This window comes from Xiphias gladius, chromosome 22, assembly GCF_016859285.1.
Source record: "Xiphias gladius isolate SHS-SW01 ecotype Sanya breed wild chromosome 22, ASM1685928v1, whole genome shotgun sequence".
Taxonomy (NCBI): domain Eukaryota; kingdom Metazoa; phylum Chordata; class Actinopteri; order Istiophoriformes; family Xiphiidae; genus Xiphias; species Xiphias gladius.
In genome coordinates, this window is record NC_053421.1 from 4,619,114 (window position 1) to 4,645,761 (window position 26,648).

The 26,648-nt window shown below is 41.7% G+C and overlaps 1 protein-coding gene across 2 annotated transcripts in view; it reads right to left on the reverse strand.

The window, feature by feature from the left end:
* Window positions 1-7,770: 7,770 nt before the first annotated feature.
* The window catches only part of ldlrad4b (low density lipoprotein receptor class A domain containing 4b), a 249,642-nt gene continuing 230,764 nt past the window's right edge, over window positions 7,771-26,648 (reverse strand). For both annotated transcript variants that reach the window (XM_040117967.1, XM_040117968.1), the window contains 3 exons: window positions 18,975-19,129; window positions 16,598-16,648; window positions 7,771-13,051 (listed from right to left, as the gene is read on the reverse strand). In XM_040117967.1, coding sequence (XP_039973901.1) covers window positions 12,458-13,051; window positions 16,598-16,648; window positions 18,975-19,129 — 800 coding nt within the window. In that variant the 3' untranslated portion in view covers window positions 7,771-12,457. The remainder of the gene's footprint in view (window positions 13,052-16,597; window positions 16,649-18,974; window positions 19,130-26,648) is intronic.

The window sequence follows — 26,648 nt, forward strand, 5'->3', positions numbered from 1 at the left end:
CTGCTCATTGTTTTGGTTTTTACATGGCATAGATTTATGTTTGGTTCACTCACCACTTTCATCAGTGTTATTTGCATTAGCAGTAGAGCAGCTGTTTTCAGCAAAAATGTTTTGTTTTTTTAAAATTAAACCTAGTATACATTACCTGCCCTGCAGCAACCAACAGTCAGACACGGTTAACGACCAGCCGGTGGAACTTGGTGGAGAATTTAGCAGCTGAACGGATACTTTTCTAAGGACCAAAAACAAAGCTAAAAGGAGTGAATATTGGACTTACATTCATCAGGTGGACCGAAACATGACTCCAATGAATGCTAATGTTGTTCTGTGTCTGCTGTATGTGTAAATGTGCAACTGCTTTCTGTTAGCCCTATTACCTTTACAAGGTCATAATGTAAAACTTGAGTAATTTTTACCTCGTTATGGAGTGTTGCACCCAAGTATCCAAAAATAAAAAACCTGAGTAATGCAGTTTGAAGTATTAAAAGTAAAAGTAGTCCTACAGACAAAATGGCCCCAGTAAGTGACAAGTTTTTGATGATTTCTTAATGAGAGCAGCATTTCGCTGTTGCAGCTGGTCGAACTGGAGCTATTTTCACCTACTTTATATGTTGCTGGGTAGTTTAATTTATAACATTATATTTCATAATAATATCATACAGTCCATTTTGTGTTTATGATGGTAATCTGCAAAGTAAACTGTAAAATAGGATGTCAAATAAATTTAGTCATGTTCACGGATTATAAAATAATGGCCCCTGAGCATAGACGTGTCAAAAGCAGCCCATCTGTCACCACCATCTTTACTGGTGACCTCACATTTATGGAGTTCTATGATGTCTTTCAGAAAGTTCTCTTGAGCGGCTAAGTGCTCCACTAAATTCAGCATTTAGTGGCTACCTTTATCAGAGCTACCTTTATTGATTTATCAGAGCATTTTTGATGAAGATACCTGCTTGCCGTGGCTGCAAATGAGGTTGGTAAGAACAGTGAGCACGAACCAAAACAGTAAATCTGTGCGACATTACACCAAAACAATGGGCCGAAACACGTTACAGGGCCGAGGGAAAATACAGAGTTGGGTGATGATATCCTGTAAGTTCATCATCAGTATGGGAAACAGCTGTTACATTACACAATGATTTGATTCATTGTTGATATAAAAACACTGATCAGCACAGCTTTAAGTACAGAACTAAATGCACTCAGTCTCAACCTCCCTCTGTTTCTGTTTGAATGCACGACTGTAAGGTCAACATTAACAAATGCTTTACTTGCAGTTGTAGTTTAAAAAACAAACAAAAACAAACTGCTCCAAATGCTTTCACAATACTGTAGCTTTTCGGTCCTATCGCTGGACAGGTCAAGGTACACACCACTTCCTGAAGAGTCAGCACAGTTTGATACTTAGTTCTCGTAGCTGTCAGTGTGCAGAACTGCTAAGCAGATGTAAGCATCACGCTGTCACACCTTTAACATGCTCCAGCCTGCCTCCTTCATTATGAATCTTATCTATATGTAAATAAGATGTTATTACTTGGTGCTGATGGGAAGTGTGTGCGAGTTACATATGACCTCTGCTGTCCAAACTAATGAACAACTGTTTATGCCGTCCCCGGCCCCACACACAAACACCTGCCTGTTCTCTTACAATGAGTATGACACAGAGGGCAGAGCGGTGGTGTGATTCCTGAAATCATTTTAGTGAAAAGACAATCTGTGTTCCACAGGTGTGAGCCAGCGGCTGAACATGACTCAAGTGTCAAGATGTCTCTGGGAAGCCTGAGGTGAAGCACAGGTCAGGAGGAAGTAAAACTGTCCAGACTGTCAAAGTCAAAGGCAGATTTTTCTCTGCCTTACATTTTTTCTCAGAAAAGGTCATTGGAATTGTCTTTTATTCAGCTGACAGCCTGTGTGTACATTAGAAAGTTGCAGTCGAGTCTCTTAATGTCCTCCCTGATTTTTGTCCGGTCATTCGCTGACTCCTGCTCGTAGACCTTTGACATATTCCCAATGGATGCTGTGAGCGGCTTTGGTCTGGTGCTCACAGACAGCTGTTGTCTATTTCAGTGTTCATTTACACCTCCTTCATTCTCTTGCCCAGGGTCCTTGCTGTTTCACTGTTTTCCCCACAGCTGTCACGTGTGATGACCCCCAGGTGGGGTCCTGTTGTTAGGTTGTACCACCAGAGAACCTAAGGTGTTTGAAAGGTTTGTGGTGCTGACTCCCTGTGACTAGAAGACTAGATGTTTCGGCAACCAAGGGAATTTGACTCAATGAAAGCAGCTCCCTTTTAAAAATGTCATTTTTCAAATTCACATCCACTGCATCGGCGTTAACCAGCCTTTTAGGTTTAGATGGATATTCCAGCAATTTAGTACTGCACTTCCATTAGTTAGCAGCAGAGGTCAAGGTATCCTAGTTTTGAATCGTTGCAAATAATGACCCCAAAACACTATACTTCCCATGATGGAACTCATTTTTCATAGGCTGCAGTCCATTTGGCTGTGCCTGTTTGCAGCTAGCGTCAAGGGTTGGGTAACCCTCTGAAATGCAATGTTGATGGCATATAAGGTGCCAGTTCTGACACATGAATCTTTAAGTATTTACAGAGAGACTAGAGGACTAGGTTGCACTGATTGTTGTAAATCCTTTTCCAATATTGTGTGTAAAGTTGTTTCTAAGTTCTTTGTAACTACTCGCTAGAACATCCACATTGTTCATATAGGTGTTGTCTCCACTTTGTACTCGTGCTTTCTGTTATAAATACTTTAATCCAAGCCCAAATTGAGATAACCCGGATGATATCATCCGGGTTATTTTCTCAGACTTGACAAAGCTCATCCAGAGTCACATAAGACATTATATATAGTAGCTCACTAACTTAGTGAGGTAGTTAACTGTCCCCTGAAAAGTACGACAGTTTAAATCTGTTACAGCCCTGCCTCGGTTAAAGCTCACAAAGTCAGTATTTCCTTCTAACCCGTTTCTAAACAGGAGTGCAAATGTCAACACTGGTTCCTGATAAAATATGGAAGTGAAAAACTAGAGAGCAGTTTCCTCCGCCTCTTCTTCTGTTTCCCGTCTGGCTCTAAAAGCCTGGCAGAGGTTCAGACTCTCAAGCTGCATCATGTCTCATCTCTGTACAAACTGCAGCTGATGTATGCATGATTTCCTTTCCATGGCCTCACCAGTCTGCCAGCTCTCGAGATGTGTGTGTGTGTGTGTGTGTGTGTGTGTGTGTGTGTGTGTGTGTGTAGTTTGAAGAAAGTGAGTCAGGAGCAAATGTGAACAGTATCAGGACGGCTGTGCTTCTTGCAGCGTTTAGCAGCAGGAGGTTCACGGAAAGGACAGGAGGTGGGGGCCCACCCTCCCTCTGCACTTGTAAGCGAGGCTAAGTGCTTTGAACATTAGCTTTGTTTCACTCCTGTGAATGGTATGACAAGTTACCAGATGGGGTCTGTCTATAAATAAACCAGTTTTGCTGCTGCAATATAAAGAAACTTATGTTTTATGCATTTCTTCATTGCTTTATGGGGCTGAGTGAGTCATTTGCTCCTGGTTGCCAAAGACTCTTTCTGACCTTTACTGTGCTGCTCTAAGGGAAAGATTCAGCAGATTTGGACGATGGGGGTTAAAAGCTCATCTGAAGCTCACCAGGGACTGTACTACCTCCAACACATGAATGAACGGAAGTACTGAAGTAATTTTGCAGTGCTATCTTTTTATATATGGTCAACTATTCTGTCACTGTTGGCTGTGGCAGAGACACAGCTGCTGGATGAACCACTGCCGCACAAGTGACCAGTTCCTCTCTTTCTGGTCCTTTTTCATTGCCAGTGAACACTTCAAATGGCACTGTTTGATTTGATTAGAGATAAACTCCACAGGTTTCGTGTATAAAAATCAGTTTACTTGAAAACAGTTGTATAATGTCTCAAGTAGCTGTGGAGGAAAATGTTGCCTCTGATGATGTCCCCAGGGTTATACTTGAAGTACATTTGCAGCTAATACTTTTACTGAGGTAAAATTTTCCGTGCAGGACTTTTACATGTAGGCTAAAAGAGTACTTCTGCAATGTGGCATTGCTACTTTTACTTTTTAAGTAAATGATCCGCACAGTACTGTTTAACCTCACACAAATCAACCCTATGATGTCCTGTGACACGAACATTTGCAAGTTGTAAACGACGGAAACTTTCCTATCTCTAACATTCATCCCATATGTGAACACAGCATGAAAGTTGGGATATCTCAGCCCCTGCTGCTGCAAAATATCTCCACAACTATGGAATAGATTGCCATGAAATTCAGTACAGACATTCATTTTCCTGTCAGGATGAATTGTAATAGCTTTGGTGATCCTTTGACTTTCCTGCTAGCGCCACCATTGGGTCAAAATTGAATTTGTCCAATACTCTGGTTAATGCCCAAATACCTGCAAAACTAACGCCATTCACATCAGCGCCATTTGTAATTTGTGTTACTGCAAATTAGCAAAGGTTAGCATGCTACCATGATAAACCAAGACGGTGACTGTGGTAAGCATTATAATGTGCCTGCTTGCATATTAGCATTGTCATCGTGGGCCTATTTGCATGCTGATGTTAGCATAAGCATTAAGCCCTAAGAACAGCCTCACAGAGCTGCCAGTAGGGCTGTAAAGTCCTACTCCTGTTAAATTGTCTCTTTTGGTTCTATTCTCTGGAAGTGACCTGATGAACTGAGATCTATCATAACTTTTCTGTTTTTTTCAGGCTTATATTTAATTACTCTGTGTGTCTGTGCCATGGATACACGATTTGTCAGTGTCTTTTGAAATGTGTGTTTTTTTTTTAACATTTTCTCTTTTCATTTGTTGCTTTTACACTTTGAATAAATTATATTTTTATAATTATACAACATTGTATTCTTCTGTACACTTTACTTGTTATTGAAGTAATTTAATGTTAATGTAATTTAACCCTCATGTTACCCTCAGGGGTGTGCGGGCCTTTGTGTGCAGCGCATAAAAGTAAAAATGACCTTTGTGCAAATCTAATCCAAAACATAGCAAAGTGGTACACATTTTTTTAGAGGACAAAATGGGCGTCACACTGATGCAAAACCTGTGCAGAGAACTGTTTGGCTACTAAGACTACCTTTTGTCAATGTGCTTTACACTGAGCCCAGGTAAACTCAGGAAACTTTAAAGCACATTAGGTTTATTTACTGAAACATGCTATAAAAAAAAAGGACTGATTTTGCCTTCATAGTATCATACCAGCCAATTAAGCCACTCAGACTGTGTTGGTAAATCAGGGCTCAACCTGGATCATAAACATGCAGAAACCAGGCTAACAAGTCCGAGAAGTTGCTGATCTGCCTTAAATCCTGCTCACGGCATTTGGCTGCATCCAAGGACAGATCAAGAGCTGAGTGGCACCGACTCAAGTAATCACATTACAAAAACGTATTATCAATATTAGACCAAGGGTAAAAATACAGGGATACCACCGGAGTAAGCACTTTTAAAGTTTTATTCATTACGCTGCAGTTTGACTACAGCATAAGTACAAGCATAAAATCTTTGACTACAACAGCACTTAGAGCAACATTTTTTGATTTTTTTCTTCTTTTCTGTAAAAGTATTGCAATAACAGACCTTAGGCCTAAAACCTATTACATCACAATTGCTTAAATAAAAAGAGGCAAAAATACACAACAATTTTATCTCTGTGTTTGGATATATATATATATATATATATACACACACTGTATGGTTACTGAATACAGTCATATATATATATATCTAGATTTCAGCACAGAGAGGGGAGGGGGGAACAAGAAGAATTCATTTTTGTAAATAAAGCAAACCGATGTTACAAAACCCATGATGGAAGCAGTCCTATGGTAACTGTCAAGACAGAGAGAATACCAAACTGTTGAGACACTATCATTGTTATTATTATCATCATCATTATTAAAATCTGGAACAACAGAAACAGCTACTTGTTGTCAGCATTTGAGTACAGACTTCTCATAAGTGGAAAGAAGGAGCACACTGCGGGGGCAGAAATCAAAAATCAGTCTGAGCCCAAGCTAGCTCTTCAAGCTAGTGCAGGAAACGAAAAACAGGTCTATTAAGAAGGAGAGCCGAGCTCTAACCAAAGTTACAATAGAGACTTTTCCAAATTAAAACTACACAACTGCCTCGGATTTGGTGCTTTGAAGAGAAAATGGCGCGTTGCTATGTACATCATCTATAGATAAGAATGAACATGCTCTGCGGTTATTGTACAGTGGAGTTATTTTCAGTACATACTGTAAATAAATGACTGCAGATTAAACATGACTTTTGTTTCAATATACTGTGCCAAATATAACATTGTAATGTAGGAAAAAGAAATAGAGAGAAAAGTTAAATGACAGTTTTGACGGCATTTTTCACACGTTTCACGCTGGTGCAACTCTCCAATCTTGACAAAAAAAAAAAAAAGGGAATGACCATTTTTCCTTTCTGCTCAGAAATCATGTGATCAAAAGATGATGATCCACCTGTAACGAAGCTGGATGGCTTTAAGCAGAGCCTAACATCCAGCCAGATCTGTAGCAGTTCTGAGTGTGCTCAACAGTTTTATACTTTGGCAGATATACAAAACTACAGCTGAAATGAACTAAAATATTGTTAAGATAGATGAATACAGACACATATTCTCCCCTTTAAGGAAGTGCTGATGGCTCTCGTGTGCAGTGGTCACGTGACTCATCTCCCAGAGTAGAGAGCTTCTGCTTTTTGTTCAACAATTTACAAAGTGAGTTGGAATTCGACCACGACCCAGCTGACGTTGAGGCAGAAAACACCAACCGATCTGTGTGTGATATACGTTTTCTTAAAAGATCTGTGTAATAGAACTATACATTTGTTAGTTGAAGGTGGTGAAAATAAAACCACCAGCCAGTACCCAAATGATGGCAAGCACTGTGACGGCTTGTTCTTGAAGAGGAATCAAATAAAAAAGTGAATAATATCTTTTCTCAACAACTTCCTTAATCCAGAGGTTATCTCATCCTTATCATAACACACTATTATTTATAGCAAAATATTATAAGTTTGTATTTGTGTTGCAACCATATTCTAAGCATAAATGCAAACCATGTTTTCTCATAAAAAAAGACAAAGTACATTTTTTAACTGTAGGCATTTACAAATTTGATGCTGCCTTCTTAAAATTCTTATATTGTCTATACATTATATTACATTATTCACAACATTTTTTGTGGTTTCTACCCATTGGGTAGGATATGTGCATAATATATTCAAGTTATATACAGCACCTTACAAACAAACATAAAGAAAGACAGACTACTGAAAAAAGCACCGTTGGAAGTGAGGCACAACGAAGGTGGGAGCTTTTTGAGTGCAAGTGGGTTCCTATGTCTGCTCCACACATGGGCCAAATCACTGGTTGAAATGTCTACAGCTGCTTCGGTGGGAGCGACCGCTCCTGTTCGGCACAATGGAAGCTACGTAACCCAGAGCTCAAAATGCTCAAGGTTGACTGCAGCTTGGAGTTAATTTGTTGACATGGAAACAAACACCCTGCTGGTCCTGCGGTCACTAAATCTATAGTTTCATGTAGGCCTCGAATTAAATGCAGTTTTTGTCTAATTCTCTGCAGGATCAGATTGAGGAGCTCAAAAACTGGATGAGAAATGTTGGACAACCACTCCAGGTGCCCAAAATCATGTAACTACTTTGCAGGAGGACAGAAATTATCTTTTTTTTTTTTTAACCAATCCTAACCAACCCTTCCTCGTATTTTTGTTCCATTCTGCCAGACAGGTGGTCACTCCGAGATAAAGCACCTGTAAGGATTCCGAGTAGCAGTTTAACCAAGGTGTGGTCTGCTCAAACATGAACATTAGGCACCTTATTTACTCACATAATAGTAACATGCAAACCTCCTTGTAGAAAACATAAAATCCATCTTTATAGCCTCTATTTACAAGCTATGACTGCGCAGACAGAACAAGCTGAAGAAACAACAGAAAGAAGGAAGAAAAAGAGGAAAGAAACCCAGGTTTTAAGCAGGTCCGTACAGTCAAAGGCCAAAGTGTTGGGACAATCTCTTCACCCAGACTTTTCTGTGTAACAAAAGGAAAATGTTTCAGTATGGGTCTTACAGGAAACAAGACCACGTTTTGTCTCAATACTTGTGCTCTTGACTGCAGAGGGTCACATTTCTCTCCTTCTAGTCATGGATGATTTGAGGGGAAAGGACGGACAGAAGGACAGAGGGACTGGGGGAGGGACATGAGAAGCAGCAGTAGCAACAATAGTAGCAGTAGCAGCAACAGCAATAGCAGCAGTGATGTAGTGACACACACATACAGACAACTGTAGAGCCAGATGGACAGACTAACCAGAAAACACACATGCAAACATTCAAACACACTGATGGTAGCAGAATCACAGGGCTCTCGTTCAAACCGAGCAAATGCTTTTTTTCTCCCATCATCATGACATCTGCAGAGCGTAAAACCAGATGTGCTCCGGAAGTGCACAAGACGGGGATGCTAGTTCTTTCCTCACTACTGACAGGAACGTTTCCAGGTTCCCGGTTTGACGTTTCAGCTGGAACTCAGATCTGCTGCATTAAGCGACTTTACACTCTAAATTCCTTACACATCATGTGTCCAATAATTTCATTTGAGTGTAAATGATTGCCGTGTTCCAATTCCATACTATGTAATAATAGTATGAAGGTATCTACTATATACCAATTGTCAACGTTTACTGGTTTTTCAGTTAGTACATATACAACAAATCAATGTACTTTTCTTACTTTTTCTTTCTTACGTCTTAATGAACTGATTAAAGGATAAGTCTGGTGACATTCTAAATTTTTGTAATTGTCAGTTAATTCCATGAGAAGACCAAACTGACTATGTGTTGTTCCTACCAGCAAGTATTGTGCGTGTATTTTATTCCTCTGTGCCAGACAGCTCCCTTGTTGTCCAAAAACGAATGAAAACACATCAGTGAGGCACACAATTGAAATAGGTAACATGTTCCTTCATTAGCACGAACACACACTGCACTCTCTTTTGACTTGTACTCCAATTAGCCCAGATACTAAGCGGAACACCAAATGTGTATCAAACCGCCACTGAAAACAGTGCCGAAAATACGCACTATTTCTTCTTATTTGAGAAACATTTGCTTAAAACCATTGTCCAGCTGGTTTAGAAAAATTACTGGGCCTTTTAAAAAAAAAAAAAAAGGAAACTCGGTTTTGGTGAGCTTGAAAATCGGTTCTTGACATTGGAGGCAGGAACTCCCTTTTCCTGGAGCTTTCCACCACCTATCACAGGTCTTCCTCCACAGATTGAGTTTGCTCAGTTGTCCAGCAATTTAGCTCAGTTGTTATGACATGACCATAGTATGGGACTCTAGCCTGGCCGTATGTATGGGGGACAGACTGTAACCCCTTTCTCTTTTCAAAGATGGTCTTTGGCATTGGATGTGAATCTCTTATGTCCAACATGACGGACCAGCTTTAGAAAAAAAGTCCATGGACCATGAGTTAACCATTTTTTGACAAATCATGTATCTGTGAGGTCTTTCTAAAAATTTACGTCTTCTGTAAGGACCAATGGGCTTGAGGCAGAGAGCCACAGACAGAGTAGGGGAGTCAGGAAGTATTGAGAGATGAACTAATATGTACATCAACCAACCGTAATATTAAAACCAGTTACCGCATTTAATGATGTGGCTGATCGTTGTAATTTTATACAATTTCTTTCCAAGGGATTTGTTGACATTAAGAATAAAAAGCATCAGTCTTATCCTTTAATCTTCTTTCTTTCTTCTCAAAGAGAAAGCAAAATTGTTTCCCAAGGATTTATTACTTCATATTTTATTTTCCCAGATCCTCCTTGAGCTGTCTCATAACCATCCTCAATTTGTTTTAATACTCTGCAGCTGTGAGAAGCCCCTCCAATTCTTTTGAGCATTGCACTGAGGGACAAAATGACACCACACATTAAAAACACAAGGGTTTTCAGTATGAACACACCATGTACTCAAAACCTGTTGCATGAAATTGGGACGCAGTCAACAGAATTATCAAGCCAGGTGGACTTTTCCTTGTGCAGCTTTGATGGAACTTGTGGGTGGACTGAGGTGCAGTTTCTTTGAGCTTTTACACTGAGGTCACTTCTACACCACGATAATAACCATCACGCATCTCTGGCTTTTTAAAAGAGCCACTCCACTGAATTCCAATGAAAGCTCCATTAATAATGTGTTAATTTGGACAGTGCCCAATAAGTAATATGTCCTTGAATCTCTGAACTCAGGCAAAGCTGACTAATAAATCACTCGGCTGCACACAGATATACTAACACACACACACACACACACACACACACACACACACACACACACACACACATACACAATGCTCCTGCAGGAGCACTAAGTGCTTTTCTGTGTTGTTGAAAGGTCTGACCAACAAACACACACACAAACACACACACACACACACACGGGGAGGAGATGACAGCACTAGCACACTGCCAAACAAGGTCTCCACTCCAGTCTCCACTTTAAAGGGCTTGGCGGACTCTGCATCATTTGCATGCACTTTTTCTGCACACGGATGAAAGGAGGGACGACGAACAGTGTGCATCGTTCATCGTCGGGTGAGGGTGGGGTGGGGGTGGGGGTGGGGCAGAGAGAGACAGAAAGCGCAAGAGACAGAGAAAGCGCAAGAGCAGAGGAGAAGGCAACGATGAGCAGAGTAAAAGGCTAGATTTTCAAAAAGGTTTTTTCTTTTACAAAAAGGACTCTCCCTTAGCCCTTTGACTTTGACCACAAACAATTTTCGTTTAAAACCTGATCGCTGTGCTGTCGCATGCAGACAGGAATCTTCACTTTGTGATGTCTTGGTTTTTTTTGTTTTTTTTGTGGCTTTTGAGACACGAAGACGGAGAGACAAGCCTTCTTTTATTTTTTGTTGTTGTTGTTTTGTGTTTTCGTTGTTATGGCGGCGGGGTTGGAGTTCAGTGAGGCTGTTGGCAGAATGCACTGTGCATGTCAAGATGAGTGGTGAGACGAGGGGGGGGGGGTTATTGACGCAGGAAACAGGAAAAAGGAAGTGTCAAGTGCTCAGAGGTTGAGACAGGGTTGAGAAAAGAAGAATCTGCCGTGACCAGGCTGCTGGATGGACATTTAGATATGTTTTTTATTTTGTTATTGAATGATGCTATTTTTGGTTAACTTGATATCCAACCAGCTGGCCAGATGTCCCAGAATTGTTGGTATGGAGCATGTTGTTTCTCGCCAAGCAGCTCTCATCTTTCTAAGAGTGTACTCTGGCGCAGGAAACCCATCTCCAAATCTTGTGACAAACTATCAGAGGAAGTAAGAAATGTTTTGTCCACCCAACGGCTGGTTACAAGGCAGATTTCATCCCCACTAGGCTGAAGTGTACTCAGACGTGAAGCAGTACAAGGTTATTCTCTTACTAAGTCTCACTGTGCCTGTGGTGTAAGCAGACAGAGATGTCATAGGCTGGGTACAAGTATTTCTTGTGGTTTTCAAAAAAGGAAGGACATAAGCTTATAATACTTGTTGTTGGTTTTTTTTTTTTTGTTTTGTTTTTGTTTTTTTTGCTCCCAACTGTTTAAACAACTTTGGAGCCAAAGTTCGGTCAGTCAGTCCGTTCATGAAAAGGACAAAATAAACAAAAAACAAACAAACAAAAGAACAAAAAACAAACAAAAAAATAAAACAAAAAAACAAAAACATCAGTATCATCACATAGTATAATTTCCCTCTTCTCTTTTACAGCAAAAAGATAGTGCAACTTTTCTTTTTTGTGTTTTCAATGAGTCATTTCCCCCTTTGTTTTGCTTCCTCATGAACCTTGGCACTAAGATTTGGGTTTGTGAGTCTCTTGTTTTGTTGTGTTCTCTGTAAGTCCTTGATTCTCAGCTCAGTCCTCGCTTTGTGCACAGATCCCGGTCCGATAAAAAGAAGAAGAACAAGAAAAAAAAAAAGAAAAAGAAAAAGAAAAAGAATAACATCATCCTCAGTTCCCGCAGATAAAGGCCGTCACCCGGGGGGACAAAAAAGCAAATTGTTTCAATCTGTGCTAGCAGTATGTTTCTTTCTCATATGATGGAGAGAAAAAAAGTCTCCACGCAGTGCATACGTCCTGCTGCAGCAGTGCTAGCTGTTTGAGATCCTAACGTTGGAAAGAAACGAAATTAAATCAACGCTTGGTTCCTTTCTTTCCTTGTTTTGTTGTAGCTAAGGTTGATATTAATTTGTGCATGAGAGTGTGGAAAGAGGACATCAGAGAGACAGAGAGAGAGTGAGCGAGACCACTGCTTACAGGTGATCAGGGGTGAAGTGGAGAGAGAGTTTTCAGTCTGGGGTGGTCGGCCTGCCTTGCTGGCCTTTTCTTCAAACCAGGTCCTCCGGCTGACCTTCCTTGGCCTTGGCAGGTACTATTGTGCTTTCTGATTGGCTCTGCTGCTGGATCGTCCTGCTCCCCGGCCCCCCCGATCCCCCCACCCTCTGGTTATTGCTGTGCTGGTGTAGAAAGAACGCAGAGCCGGGGTAGTGGCCCATCACCTCGCTGTATGCCGGTGGGGGGCCCTCCATGCGCCCGTGGTTGCTGGAGTTGGCCGCGCTGATGCCCGAGTTACTGCTCGGCGGCCTTGGACCGCCTCCTCCCATGCCTCCCCCTCCTCCCCCAACTCCTCCCAGACCCCCGCCTCCTCCCATGTCGATCAAGTCACTGTCGTAGATGGTCCGGTTGGGCGGTGCCCTCACCGACTCACGGTTGAGCTCCATCTGCTGCTCGGGGTCGCGGAGCTGCAGGGTGCAGGGCCCCTGATACGGCGGGGGCTCCTCGCCGTCTGACAGCGATATGGTGGGCGGCAGGTCAATCTGGTGCTGCAGGTAGGGATAGGTGGGCTGGAAGCGGCTGAAGCGGTCGCGCTGCATGAAGGAGGGAGCGCTGAAGCGATCCCTGGCCTGGGGAGCGTATAATACCTGAGAGAAAGACAGAGAAGGATGGAGAAAGGGTGAGGCAGAAGGGTAAAAAAGAGTGAGGGTGGGAGGGAGGAGAGGGACAGTAAGGGTGGGTGTGGAGGAGGAGAGAACGATGAGAGAAAATTTGAGTGACTTGTACTGACTCTGTACCGTATTTTCTCAATTTTGGTAAAATATATAGGATATCGATATATCACTCCCAAGCCTTCTGGCTGTAAGCCTGTACATGCAATCTCTTGTCCCAGGTTGAATATGGCCATGAGCCGTGAGGAATCAAAGAGTGACGTTCCCTTCTCAGATCATTTCATTTGAATAGTTTTTATTTATTAATTTATTGAGTCCTGAAGAAGTAAAATAATCCAGAATTTTATGAGGAAAAAGCAAAGATTTGAGGAAAGTAAAAATAGTATAAGTAAAAACAATATTGTGTATCAGACATGCTTTTCTCCTTTCTTATTTTCTAGTCGTGCCTGCCTCAAAATTAACCTGTGACTCCCCTGGGTTTCCCAACCAAACCCCAGAAACAAAGCTGACCTGCGAGGCCTTTTTGGCATAGTGGCCACAGATGGAACTGCATGTCACATGACGCTCCCTGGACAAAAAGTAAATTTTCACCATACACAATGGTTATAGAATAAACAGCTTATTTTTACACTATTTGTGTATGTGGAGAATCAGCTGGCTCAGCCAGAGATGGATGCTCTATGTGAAAACCGGATGAATCTCCTGATAACCTGATAAAATACATCTCCCATATCAGGCATCCTGACATCCCTAACAGTAGAGTCTGCTGAGTATACTACATTTTTAAGTTATTGTTTACTGCTTGGATTTTTTTATGACAAATTAATCAGTATAACTGAATTCCATTGTAAACACTCAAGAGTCCAATGAATGATGATACTGTTGCTGCGACAGCACCCATGCAATGTGTAACCAATTAGCTATTAAGGACATTACAGTGCAATTTCAGCAAAAAGGAGAAAAGATCCAAAGTGCCTGCTAAAACATTAAACACAGAGGTTCATACTCCAGCTTTTGCCAGAGATCTTCACCTCAATTAGCTCTTCAGACAGTGAGCGCATGATGCATTGCTTCATTTCTCACATTTCTGCCCAATTCAACACATTTCTACTGTGGCGAATCACTATCAGAGGGAATCCATTTCAATTAGTGACTGTGGCTCCAAAAGTCAACCTCCACTGACAAGGCAGTCAGGATGGAGATACTGGGAAAGAAAAAAAAACCTGGGGGGACAGAGGATCAGGACAATTGAAATTGAGAGACGGAGAGAGAAAGAGGGGAAGTGAAAGGAGTGAATTGACAGACTACTGAGGTAAGGGAGAGGGGAAGACAGAGAACAGACAGGAGAGGAGAAGAAAGAGCCACAGAGATAAAGATAGAAAGGAGAGTAAAGGAGAGCTAGAGGGATAAAGACAGAAAGAAACAGAACAGAGAGAAAAAATAAAATGTATAGAGCCAGACAAATAGACAGAGGGAGGGGGAGAGAAAGGTGTAGAGCTGGTAGAGGGAACAGAGCGCAGCAGAGCAGGGCAGCTCTCAGACGGCTGTCTAGACAGTGTCAGGGGAGGTGCTGCTGATTAATGATGCACCAAAATCCGTCCACCCCCCTACCACACATACACATACACACGCAGTCCCCATCACTGCATCTATCAGCCACCCACACTCATTGGCTGTGTCTCCCTCTGTGTTTGTCTCTCCATGGCCTTTTCCTTTTTTTCCAGGTCTCTCTGGGTGCTTGTACGTTGACATTGTTTTTTCTTTTTTATCTCCCTTCCTCCTACTGCACCTTTTCCTTTTCTGAAACATTTGAACTGCCTTCTATGCTTTTCTCTCTATCCACCCCTCATTTCTCATTCTTCATCTCCTTTAGTTTTGTTTACACATAACAGTTTTGGCTGGCAGGATGCTCCAAATGAAAGAAGATTTGCTGTGTTTGTTTCGATGCAAACATGCCGTTTTGCCTACACAAAGTGCTACATCTGGCTATGATTGCCAAAGTGTGCACAGCCTGGCCTGACTGGCCTCAGGATACAATTGTCTTCAACTTATCATGTGATTGGTTGTGTTTTCAACTGTTCTTTGAACTCTGTATTCCTTGTTTTCCCAGCGCATCTCTTCCCACCATGGCTCGTAAGCTCCTCCATCTGGCATGCACGCCATTAAGCAAACAGATCACCGGTCACAGTGAGTGTACTGGCATTTTTTCGCAGCTATGTATTCACGAGTCTTGCCAAATTGTGATTTTGTTCGGAGAATATTGCCAGCTGTGCCCAGTGCAACAACAACCGCTTCAATTCCTGGATGATCAAATATTTACAAACAGCCAAAATTCCAAGATCTTTGTGACCTATGAGTTTTCCTGTCACCACAGAGCCACTGGACAAGGGTGAGCGCTGAGAAAATAAGCTGAATAAGAAACAAAGAACAGCTGAGAAGGGACAGATGTTTCTTTTATTAAATTAGACAAATGAGGTCAATGAGTGGCTTCATTATTTGAAAATAATAGGAGAAAGTTGTAACCTCAATTCTGAGTTGAAAATCTTTTTTTTTTTGTTGTGAACAAAAATGTGCAGCTTTAAATCCAATTCATACATGTTTGTGTTTGTTCTCAGTTATGTCATTATCTTATAGAGGAGTTATTTCACAGTCACCACCAAACCTTGTTTGAAAATTGTTCTACTGTCAGGATAGCAGTCTTTCAATGCTTCCACTGTAGGCTGAATATACATAGAAAATCATCTTACACGACAACAATTCTTCTGTATTTGCATGTTACACCATTTGACAAACAGTGCCATGGGATGATCATTAAAAAGCTTTGCAGGAACAAGACCATGAGTCAGAATCAAAGGAACACGACGATGGTGAGGATAAACAGATATTGTAATGTGCTGACAATGGGTATTTTTTTTTTTTGTACTTAAAAATCATAGGAGAAAAATCGTAACATCAACTCTGAATTGAAAAAATTGTTATTTTTTACTTTTGAACAGAAACGTGAAGCCTTATATTCAACTAACGAATCCACCCAAAGTCCGGTCCAGAAGTCCGGTCCAGAAGTCCTTTAGCTGGTCATACTGTTATTATTCCAGAGAAACAAAAAGTAAGCTAGCACGAAAAAGGAAATCTCATGTAGTTATCTATTACAAATGTCTATATTAACTGCGACATTTATCATTATCAAGATACAGTAAATGTGTCAGCTTCTGCTAGAAATTGTAGATCATATCAGCCCCACTCAACACTTGATTATACTGCTTGAAACTTGCAACATGGTAGGAGACAGTTCGGTGTTCGACAGAACCGACATACCAAAACCACTTTCTACATACTGCTGTCACGGTGCTGTAAATGTCTGAATCTACCTCTATTGATTCTGGAGCGCAATGGTTCAGGGTGCTCAGTGTCACCATGGTTGTAAATATCAAGCACAGCCATAGCCCTGCTGGGACCGCCATTCTCACTGTGATTAAGGCTTGGCCGTGGGCTTAATAGGTGTCAGGGAGCTGGGGGTCTTACCTCCGAGGCACCTTGTCGAGAGCCGCTGTCTGAAGGCCACAGACACCCATCCTGAACATCGAAACAGACAAAACAAAGAGAAAGGCTAAGAGTTAAAAGTTTCCCGGGTGGTTTGAAGATTTGTATACCTCTGTCTGAAGCTTATGAATAACTTTAGAATTGAGCTTTAGGGGGATTTTCACATATTCATGTGACCAACAAATATGTTGACTTAGTATATCTTTATCATCTAGTGTGGACAAAATGATAATTTCCGAACGTTGAACGTGTATTTGAGCACATGTTTCATGCATGTTAGATTCACTGCTACTGATAAAGCTTTAGAAATCAACAACCATCACAGCTTTGTTGTTTGTTATGTCTGGGATAGTTTTTGATGTGAGACCATTAAGCTGACGATACACACTTTCTTCCTTAACAAAAAAGGGAAGGAGAAAGGAAAGAAAGAAAAAAAACACCCAAAATGTAACAACTTAATGAGAACACAAAAGATGAAACAGTAATGCTGAGAGACGCCTGATGGCTTCAAACCCAAAATCCTGCCCGGTTCGGGAGCGAGGACAACAAAAGGCAGACAGCTCCCGTCTTAAAAATAGGCAAGATAAAAGCTACAACAAAGAAACACAACTATCATATAATTGCAGTTTCCCTTCATGCACATTTAACTTCAGGATCTTTTCTCAGATGGCACAGTCAACAATATTTAATGAGAAAGAGAAACCTGAAAAGGACGACAAACATCCATAAATCCTGGTTATTTATGTGTCTGCTAGGGGCAAAGGCTGTCGGCTGTTCTAACAAATTGGACTTTATCTGCTACGGGGCTTTGTCAGCTTGTTGCTTTCTTGATGCATTTGTGGCATTTTTTGCTTTGTGTCTGCCAGAGTGGGTTAAGAGAGAGAGCGACAAATCACCACTGACTCTGTTAGGCCAGTTTTCTTCAGTGATGGCAGACAGTGGAGAAGCTGAATAGTTCCAAACGCTGGGAGCTAGGACGAGTTGCGTTGTTTTCAACGCATTTTTCTAAGGTAACAAGTTGAAATCAGCCACAATTGTGATTAACGTCTATTACATTTTTGGTTTAGCAACAACTATCACAGGCTATTAGCTCTATGTTTGATGGCATTTGAGCTCCTAACCACCCAGCAAATGGACAGATTAACAGAATTTACGAGCTCAAACGTGAAAACAAACTAGAGCTGAATCTTATTTCACCAACAGGATTAGTGTTTTGAAAAGATTTAGGAAATATTATTAGCAGCCATATAACAGCGCATTTTATGGCCCTAAATTAGTGTCAGAAACAAATCTGCAGCACAGGCGTCACAGATAGCCAGGTACGGTTACGTTTCCATAGTTACTACATAGCGCAGAATTAAGTTAGAGCTTGTATTTTGTCTGTTTGGTTGTGGTGACATAGCAATGTCCAGTCAACTGCAGCATAATATGATGATCATATTGATGCAGACTATTTAAAATAGAACAATAAAAACTAAGTGTAAATTAAGAGTTTGGTTGTTTAGAGGCTGTGTGGTAGATGACCGGTTTCACAGCATGTAGAAAATGGTTATTTTTCAGTTATTTAATCTGTTTCTTTCATAATTAATAATTCAATACTACAAATTTAATATTCCAAACATCAGTCACTGGTTTACAATAAACAGAATTAGTTAGCTAAGCTGTAATATGATAAAGAGTAGTTGTTTGGTGGGAAATCCTGTTGTTCCCTATGGAAAACTAGAATTACCGCCTTGCGGTTGTTTGCCTCCTCCAACCAGTCAAGTTGCAGTTTACATCCATGTGTGTCCAGACATACAAATAATTTATGTAGTGAAGACTTCCAGTAGGTGCAATCTTGCAGTATATGTATATGCAAGTGAGTTTGTGTGTGTGTTTGTCCCGGAGTGTCGCCATGTCAGTATGGGGGCAGTGCCAATGCTGTCTAGACAGCAATGTAGTGAATTAAACATCAAGGTCTGACTGAAGTCTGGTTCTGAAGAAACCAATTCAGCAAGTTCACCTAACAGACTGGAGCAAAGCTGTTACCTCAGTGAAACTGGGACAGAGACTCTGACTGGGATAAAAGGATTCATTTAGCTCAGCGCAGCTTTGCGGGGAACAAACTGGTGAGCTATGTTTGTCCTGCTTCAGAAATAAAGAATGTACTGTCACAATGACTATGCAGGGATATTCACCGAGAACGGATGGACTGACAGACACATACACAGTTTTTAGCGCACTATCAGTTTAGATGAAAATGTTATTGGCGTGGATGCTGAGAGAACAGCGCTGCCAGAGCAGATAAATACAACCCAATACAAACTGCTTCTTTTTGTCTCATTCACTTTCAGCCACACTCACACAGAGTCATACGGACCTGCTGCAGGGCATGGTCGTGCCTGCGGGCCTGGCTCTGCCTTGTAATGAAGGACCAGGTGGAGAGCTTGTAGTGGTTGAGCAGGCAGATGATCACCACCACCATCACTGTCATCACCACGATAATGATGACGATCTGAACAAACTCCAGTTCAGCTGCACAAACACACAAAAGGAGAGAGGAAGATTAGAGTCACACATTTACAAGAGGTGCAGGTCCAAAATAACCCAAACCGTTAAACAAACACAGTATTTTCAAATACTTTCAAAAACATTACCAATTTCAACTAATACATTTGCAAAATTTCAGAAAGCCTAAGTTCAGGCTATTTGTATAGTATAAAAGTCGGATATAAGAAGAAGCTCCATTGTAGAGCTGCAACTAATGATTACTGATTAATTTGTATTATTGTCTGTATTATTTTCTTGATTAATCTGATAATCATTTGGTCTATAAAATGTCAGAGATTACTCTTTTAAAAAGTCCATTACAGTTTCCCAGACTGCAACTTGACCCATTCAAATGACTTATTTTGTCCAATTCTCAGCATGGTGAAAAAGTAAAGATACCGGCAGTTGCAAGCCAGTAAGTAGTGTATGCTGAACAATGTGCTCCTTTTGATAGTGGCTTAATGTACAGTTTATCTGAACTACCCTTTAAATCATACTCACTGGACATCGCCAGACTGTGACATTGTACAGCCAATTCTGGCCTGTTTGAACTTTTCTTTCATGGTGGCTATTGACACTGAAGATATAGCATATCCAGGCACGCACGGTCAATTATTTGCTAGTTTGTTTTGTATTGTCTGTATATGCTTGTTCAAAATAAGTATAAGCATGAATAAGTTCGAAAGTAAAAGAAAAAAGTCAGTTCCCAAAAGTTAGTTGCCAACTTTTGTGGCTTATGAAATCATCGTAAGAACCCTTAACAAGGGTTTACCTTCTCCAATTATCTAATTTAAATAGTTTTTAGAGTCCTGCAGCATTTCATGAGAATGTAGCAAAAGTAAAAGAAAAAATAAGCAATCGTATTTTCTCTTCATACCTGACCAATCTACAGTTACAGAATCCGGTTCAATACAATCTGCAATAAGTCTTTTTCACAGAGTGACATTTTGACATGCTACAGTAGGAAAAGCACAGGACTAAGTATTAAAATGAATGATGGCTTAACTCCATTTAGCTGCTTTACTTTCAGAGTCCTGGTATTCACACTGTCACTGTTGACCATCTTTGTTATTTCTATGAAATGAAATACTGGGCACTTTACTGGGACACTTGAATACAACAGTCATCATCAATGTCATCACTGACACTTGTGCTTTTCTTGTGATTCCATGACAACTGGGCTCATGTTATATGATCCAAAGATCCAGAGCAGCTACTAAATGCACCTTGTAGTGGGATTGTTTTCTCTATGGGGAAAAACAATGTTTTAGAGTTTTAACATAACATGTTTTTAAGGAGCCACAGAGTCCTTGAATAGCAATCTGACTGTTTTAACACGTGCTCACCAGAAGGGGGTAGCACAGGTTAAACTCCAAGACAGTCTATCACATACAGTACAGTACATAGGGCTCACAGTAGGTATGCTTCATATGCATATGTATGAGTGTGTGCCTGGGGATTGTACAGAGAAAAGCTTCAATTTAAAGGAAAGTGGTGTCCGTCCCAGCGCACAGTGGTTTCTTTGTGGAAACGCTGAATAACTGCGGTGTGTCTGTCCTGAACAACAAAAAACAATCTATGATACACACACACACACACACACACACACACACACACACACACACACACACACACACACACACACACACACACACCAGCATCAGAGCTGGTGTGACCTCCATGCCTCTTGTCTCTTGTTCATCATGTCATCCTTTCGTCCTTTTTTTCCCTTTGCTCCCAATCCGTCTCTTTGAACCCTTTCTGGATTGCCACTTGCCCGCCATCTCTCTAACCAATTTTTCCTCTAACCCGCTCCCTCCCTCCTCCTCCTTCTCTCCCATGTCCCTTCTAGCAGTCTCCGAACACTTCCAGCTTTTATCCATCTTCCATCGTGCATTCCTCTCTCAACCACATCATTCTCTCCCTGCTTTTCTTATTCTTCAGCGTCTCCCACTTTCCTCATCTGTCCATCCCTCCTTCCTCTCTCTCCTCCACTCCTTCCCTGCCTCTCTGTCTGTGGTCTGAGACTCTTTTGTCATGTGTTGTCGGTTTGTTCTGAGCAGAAGTCTTGACCTTGTCTGGTCTTGGCACCCAGTCTGACCTCTGACTCACACTTTTACTCAGGGCTGGACACTCACTCACTTGTGTGTGTGTAGTTTCTGTGTGTGCGTTTGTACAGTTTTTGTCCTTGTGTGCACAAGCAGCTCTGAAAGAACAATACACAACATACACTCAGCCATCTGAGCTGTAACGCCTCGGTGCTGGTAGACACTTCCTCCACAAAGCTCTGTACAATTTTTGGAGTGTATTACCCACAACCCACCTGAACACTTTTTGACAGGACAGACTGTCACTTGGACTTAATTCAATCACAAAATAACTTCTACGAGAAGCATGACAATGTGCAAGAAACACGCAAAACTTTAAAGAAGGGACCATCCCAGTCCTGGTGCGACCCAACCCTATCCCAGTTGTATTTGTGGGTGGGATAGAGTAGAGCCTGAGTTGAAACATAAACCGACCCAAACCTGCCTCTGTTCCACCACAGCAGCCACAGAGGACGGGTGGGGTAAGACTGACAGGAAGAAGGCCAACTAGCACAAACCAGATGGAAGGGGAAAAAAAAAAAGCTGGTCAGTTCCCAGGCCAGTTCAACCGACCGATATTTACCCCCAAAGAGTAGAGGTATGAGGCACTTACTGTACAAAACGACAAACTCAATAACTTTTCTCTTCCAAGATGAGTAAGTTGGTGAAGAGTTAAACAAATTAACATCAACAAAATAATAATCAATTTAACCAACATATTCAGTTCAACATTTGCTATCTAAGGTAGAAATGAAGGAGTAACCCAACCCATTTCTCACACAGACATTTGAAACTGAGTTTCTAAGCACTTTGTCACTATATAAGTCACCTAATGCGGAGCAAGTAGAACTGAGGGAGAAAAGTGCAGAGTAAAGGTACAGAACCAAAACTGTGCTAAATGACCCTCTGGTAACGTCCTCAACCACACATAAGATCGAACAAGCTGTGTGTTCTAGGAAAAATCCAGTGCACCCGGCCTGTAGAGCCAAATTCAGCTAACACGCCACCAGTGAGATGGTTGAGGTAAAGTGACCTTCAGATAACAGGTATTTGAAAACCAAATTAACCCCTTACACCTGATTTCTCCAGGTCTGGTGACCCCCCATATCACTGGTTTCCAGTCTTTTTGGCCTGTGAACCTTGCCTACACATGACCCCTTATCATAAGTTAAGTGTTGTGAGCAGTTCAACCTAAAAGGGAAGTTCCCACGTCAGACTGTTTCATCTTAAGAGACCTGACAAGGTAAAGCTCTCCAATATTACATAAGAAGAAGACTAAGAGTCTACACTTTAACCTAACCACAATGATGATGCTAACATGCTGCTGTGCAGCATGTTCACCATCTTGGTTTAGCATCTTAGCATGCCAATATCTGCAAAGTAGAGCTGAGGCTGAAGCCATTATTTTTGCAGGTATTTGGTCATGAACCAAATTATTGGACAATCGAAATTTTGACCTGATGATGCCACTAAGTTAAATTCCAAATTGGCATCAACATTTAAAGTCCAGTATCAGTTGAGCTCTAGTCTCAACCCCCAGGTTAGGAGACACTGCTCTAAAAAAAAAACAAAAAACAGTGTCTCCTAGAGAAGACAGAAGAGAAAACGTGTTGGAAAGATGCTACATTGCCAAGCTGAGCATCTCATTTGGGAACTTCAGCCACTACCAGCTTGGGCCTGTGTGCTTACCACAGCAGCCACAGGGAGGGGACTGAGGGAGGCTTTCTTTCAGAGAACAGCATTCTGGGAAACCCAGTCATCCAGGCCCTTCTGTAAGCCTGTCGGATAAATATCCCATACAGTACTCTGCCCTTGTGCTGCTGTAAAAGCCACACAAACCAGATGCCTGACTCAAAGCCGTCTTCTGAAGCACAGGCAGAGATGTTTTTACAGCAAAATAAAAGTACAGTGGCTGCAGTTAATGGCCTCTGCTCTGAACGTCAGTGAGGAAGGAAGCCAGAGGAGGAGTTAAGAAGGGAGGAAGGAAGTGTGGGGAGGAGGAGAGATTAAATAAAAGGAGAAAAGAGGTAGGGGAGAGGGGAGGCCTATCCTGCCTGCACCCCAGAATTCATCCAAGTTCAGAGGCTCCAGAACACAGTGTACAGCACAGACTCTTGAACAGGCTAGAGAACAGTGTGTGCTGGCAGTCTGCATTACCAGCACCAGTCTGATGTTATTACAACAGTAATCCACTTGTCCAAACAATATCAGTCCGGCATCTGCAGCACCCTTATTCCCTCAGCAGGCTGAATAATTTGCATTGCAAGCCAGCCGTTCCGTCTGTTTTTCTGCTGCAGTGAGGAGAGAGGCCATCAAGTTTATTTATATCGTGACAGTGACCGTTCAGAGAGGTTACACTACAACTCTTTCAAACATGTTACAATGTGGCAACAATCACCTATTTACTGAAAGTTAAAATTAAAAAAGACACACATAAAAGTTGTTCAACCTGAAGAATAGATATCAAATATACCATCAGGCTGTCTGAAAATATTATTTTGTGACAGCAGTGTTGCCGAAGACTCGGGTTCTCCGCTTTTTGGGGGACACCATCCAATTATCACAAGGTGCCCAAAACGATATTTGGGTGGTTTCCCCCAAAAAGTTAGGCTGTATTTCAAATAATCAGTTCCTCCTGCCCTCCAAGTCGTACAGTTATTAACTATACAACGCCATTTTTATGACTAAGGAAATGAATCTGATCTACAAAGCTACAAAGGTACAGTACTCCATTTACTATGATATGTGACAAAGAGAAGCAGCAGATTCTCCCATCAGACAAACTGAAACATTTTTTCTCCATTTTTGCTCAGTAAATGACTGAGGCAATTATCAAAATATTTGCCAATTAATTTTCTGTTGATCACCTAATTGATTAATCGACCAACTGTTTCAGCTTTATTTGATACAATACCTCAGTTTCGGTACTATTACCATAATGTTATCCATTACTTTGGAATATAAATATGTTTTTTTTTTTACTACGTAATCCTGGGTTTTATTGCCTTTATAGTCAACAGGGATGATCCACAGCTAGACTTGAACCCTTGGATACCGGCTTTCAGTGCTTGACAGTTTCGGACACTCAGTCAGTACTAAAACGTACTGGAGGTCTGATACCTGGCCCTATCAGACACAATCAGCAATAACAGCAACCGCAGCAGTAGCAGTAGCTTGTCCCAATTCAAAAAGGCAAACACAAAGAGAGAGTAAACAGCATAGACAGACAGTGCACACACACAGGGACCCAATGATGGCCCTTTGACCTTTGTGTGGGGGGGTATGTGTGTGCGTGTGAGAGAGGCCAATGGGAGGTCAGACAGTTCAGCTGACCTGCCACTGAAAAGAAGCTGTCAGACACGCAACAGCAGTCACTATTAGAGCACAAAACTGTCTGAGGACATAGTCAGTGTGAGTTTGAGCAATGAGTTTTTCAATGATGAATCATAGCTAATTTGCATGTTACAGTTACATGCACCTTGAGGTGTCAGTTCACCTTTTTCCCCAAGAGATAGTCCCACTGCATAATGCTGACAGGGTGTTCAGTGAATTATCCTGCGTAACCTGAGTATTTCTCCTGTGTTAGCTTCTCTGCATTGGCTCCCTGTAAAATCCAGAATAGAATTTAAAATCCTCTTCCTCACTTACAAAGTCCTTAATGGTCAGGAACCATCATATCTTAAAGAGCTCATAGTACCACATTACCCCCACTAGAACACTGCGCTCCCAGAACACGGGCTTGCTTGTGGTTCCTAGAGTCTCCAAAGGTAGAATGGGAGGCAGAGCCTTCAGTTATCAGGCTCCTCTACTGTGGAACCATCTTCCAGTTTGAGTCTGGGAGGCGGACACCCTCTCCTTGTTTAAGAGTAGGCTTAAAACCTTCTTTTTTGATAAAGCTTACGGTCAGGGCTGGCTCAGGCTTGGCTTGAACCATCCCCTAGTTATGCTGCCGGGGGACTTCCCATGATGCACCGAGCTCCTCTCTCCTCCTCTTCCTCTCCATCTGCTTGATTCATATGGCATTAATGCTCGTTACTAACTTGACTTCTTCCCTCTCCTGTAGTTTTGTGCTTTCTCGTCTCTCTCCTCTCTCCTCCTGTCTCTTCCTGCAGGTATTTCTGCCCATGGTGCTGCAGAGTCTGGATCTGTGACTCCAAACCACCTACTGCCCCCATGATCGTGCTCCACACCCACTGCTTCAATTATTATGATCATCATCTATTATTAGATTCATTATTGTTATAAATCTTTAGGTTTTACCGGTATGGTGCTATGTTCTCTTTCCTGTCAGTACAAGGGAGTGTCAGTGCTACTGTGTCAGTACTAGATAGTCAATCGTGTGTCACAAAATGGAAGCTGTACCCATTTAAGGAAATAATAATAAGAGAGAGAACAGACATGATCAGTTTTTAACTGGCTGACAGACTGAGGGGGTAACTACTTACAAACTCAACTCAGACACGGACTCAACTCAGTCTGCTTCTATGTAGTATTCTGGCTTAGCAACAGTCTTTTTCAGTGCATAGCTCTCTATAACTTGGACCAACTCATACTGTATATCTACCTCAAAATAATTTCTGCTGGCAACAAGAAAAAGTAAATGCTGGGGAAAACTCCCTTCTGTGACTAATGAGGGCATACAGGTTCACCCTGTTTGGCCCTGATATGAAAATCAGGCTATCTATAGAGACTGCACACACTCAGCTGGGGCCTCTAACATTGTTATTGCTCCATAAACTTAACATCTGAGTTCGGATGACCTTAGACACTTCTGAGAGAAAAGCAGGATTGGCTAGTTTAGTTTGCACAAAGGAGCATCATTTGTTCAAGAACGCATTCTACGATTCAGGCTTGAAAGTAGATATATGCTGACAGTAGAGCCTGTGTGCGCAGGGAACAGCTTCCTAGCTGCTTGCAAATTCAGAGTAGGAGAGCTACTCCCACCAGCAAAGGAAATGCCTTTTCTCTCAGACTAAAGAGACTAAGCTTCAGCTGTTATGAATCCTATCTGGCAGTCAAGCAGCACACAGCACCAGAGCTAAAGCAGCAGTTTATCGCTGCAACAGTCAGTAAAAAAAAATGCGGGCTGACCAGGCGCAGCTCTGGGAGATGACATGACAGCAGAAAACAGGAAATGACAGCAGAATCTTCATTGAAATGACTAGGATTTACATGTTCCCCTAAAAATTAAAAGCTTGGCAAAATGTGGAGGCAGCAAGTGAAGTGTTCATTTTTATTTTACCTAGCCAAGCTGAGCTCAATAAACCCACCAGCTGGCTTATTTCCTCTGCAGTCGTTTCCGCTTTCCTGCTGCACTTCAGAGCTACATCTCAGTCATGAAAAATAAAAACCCACCCATTCTCAGTCCCACCTGGCAATCAGAACTGTGCTCCACTGTGAAATGCAGCACTTCCTCC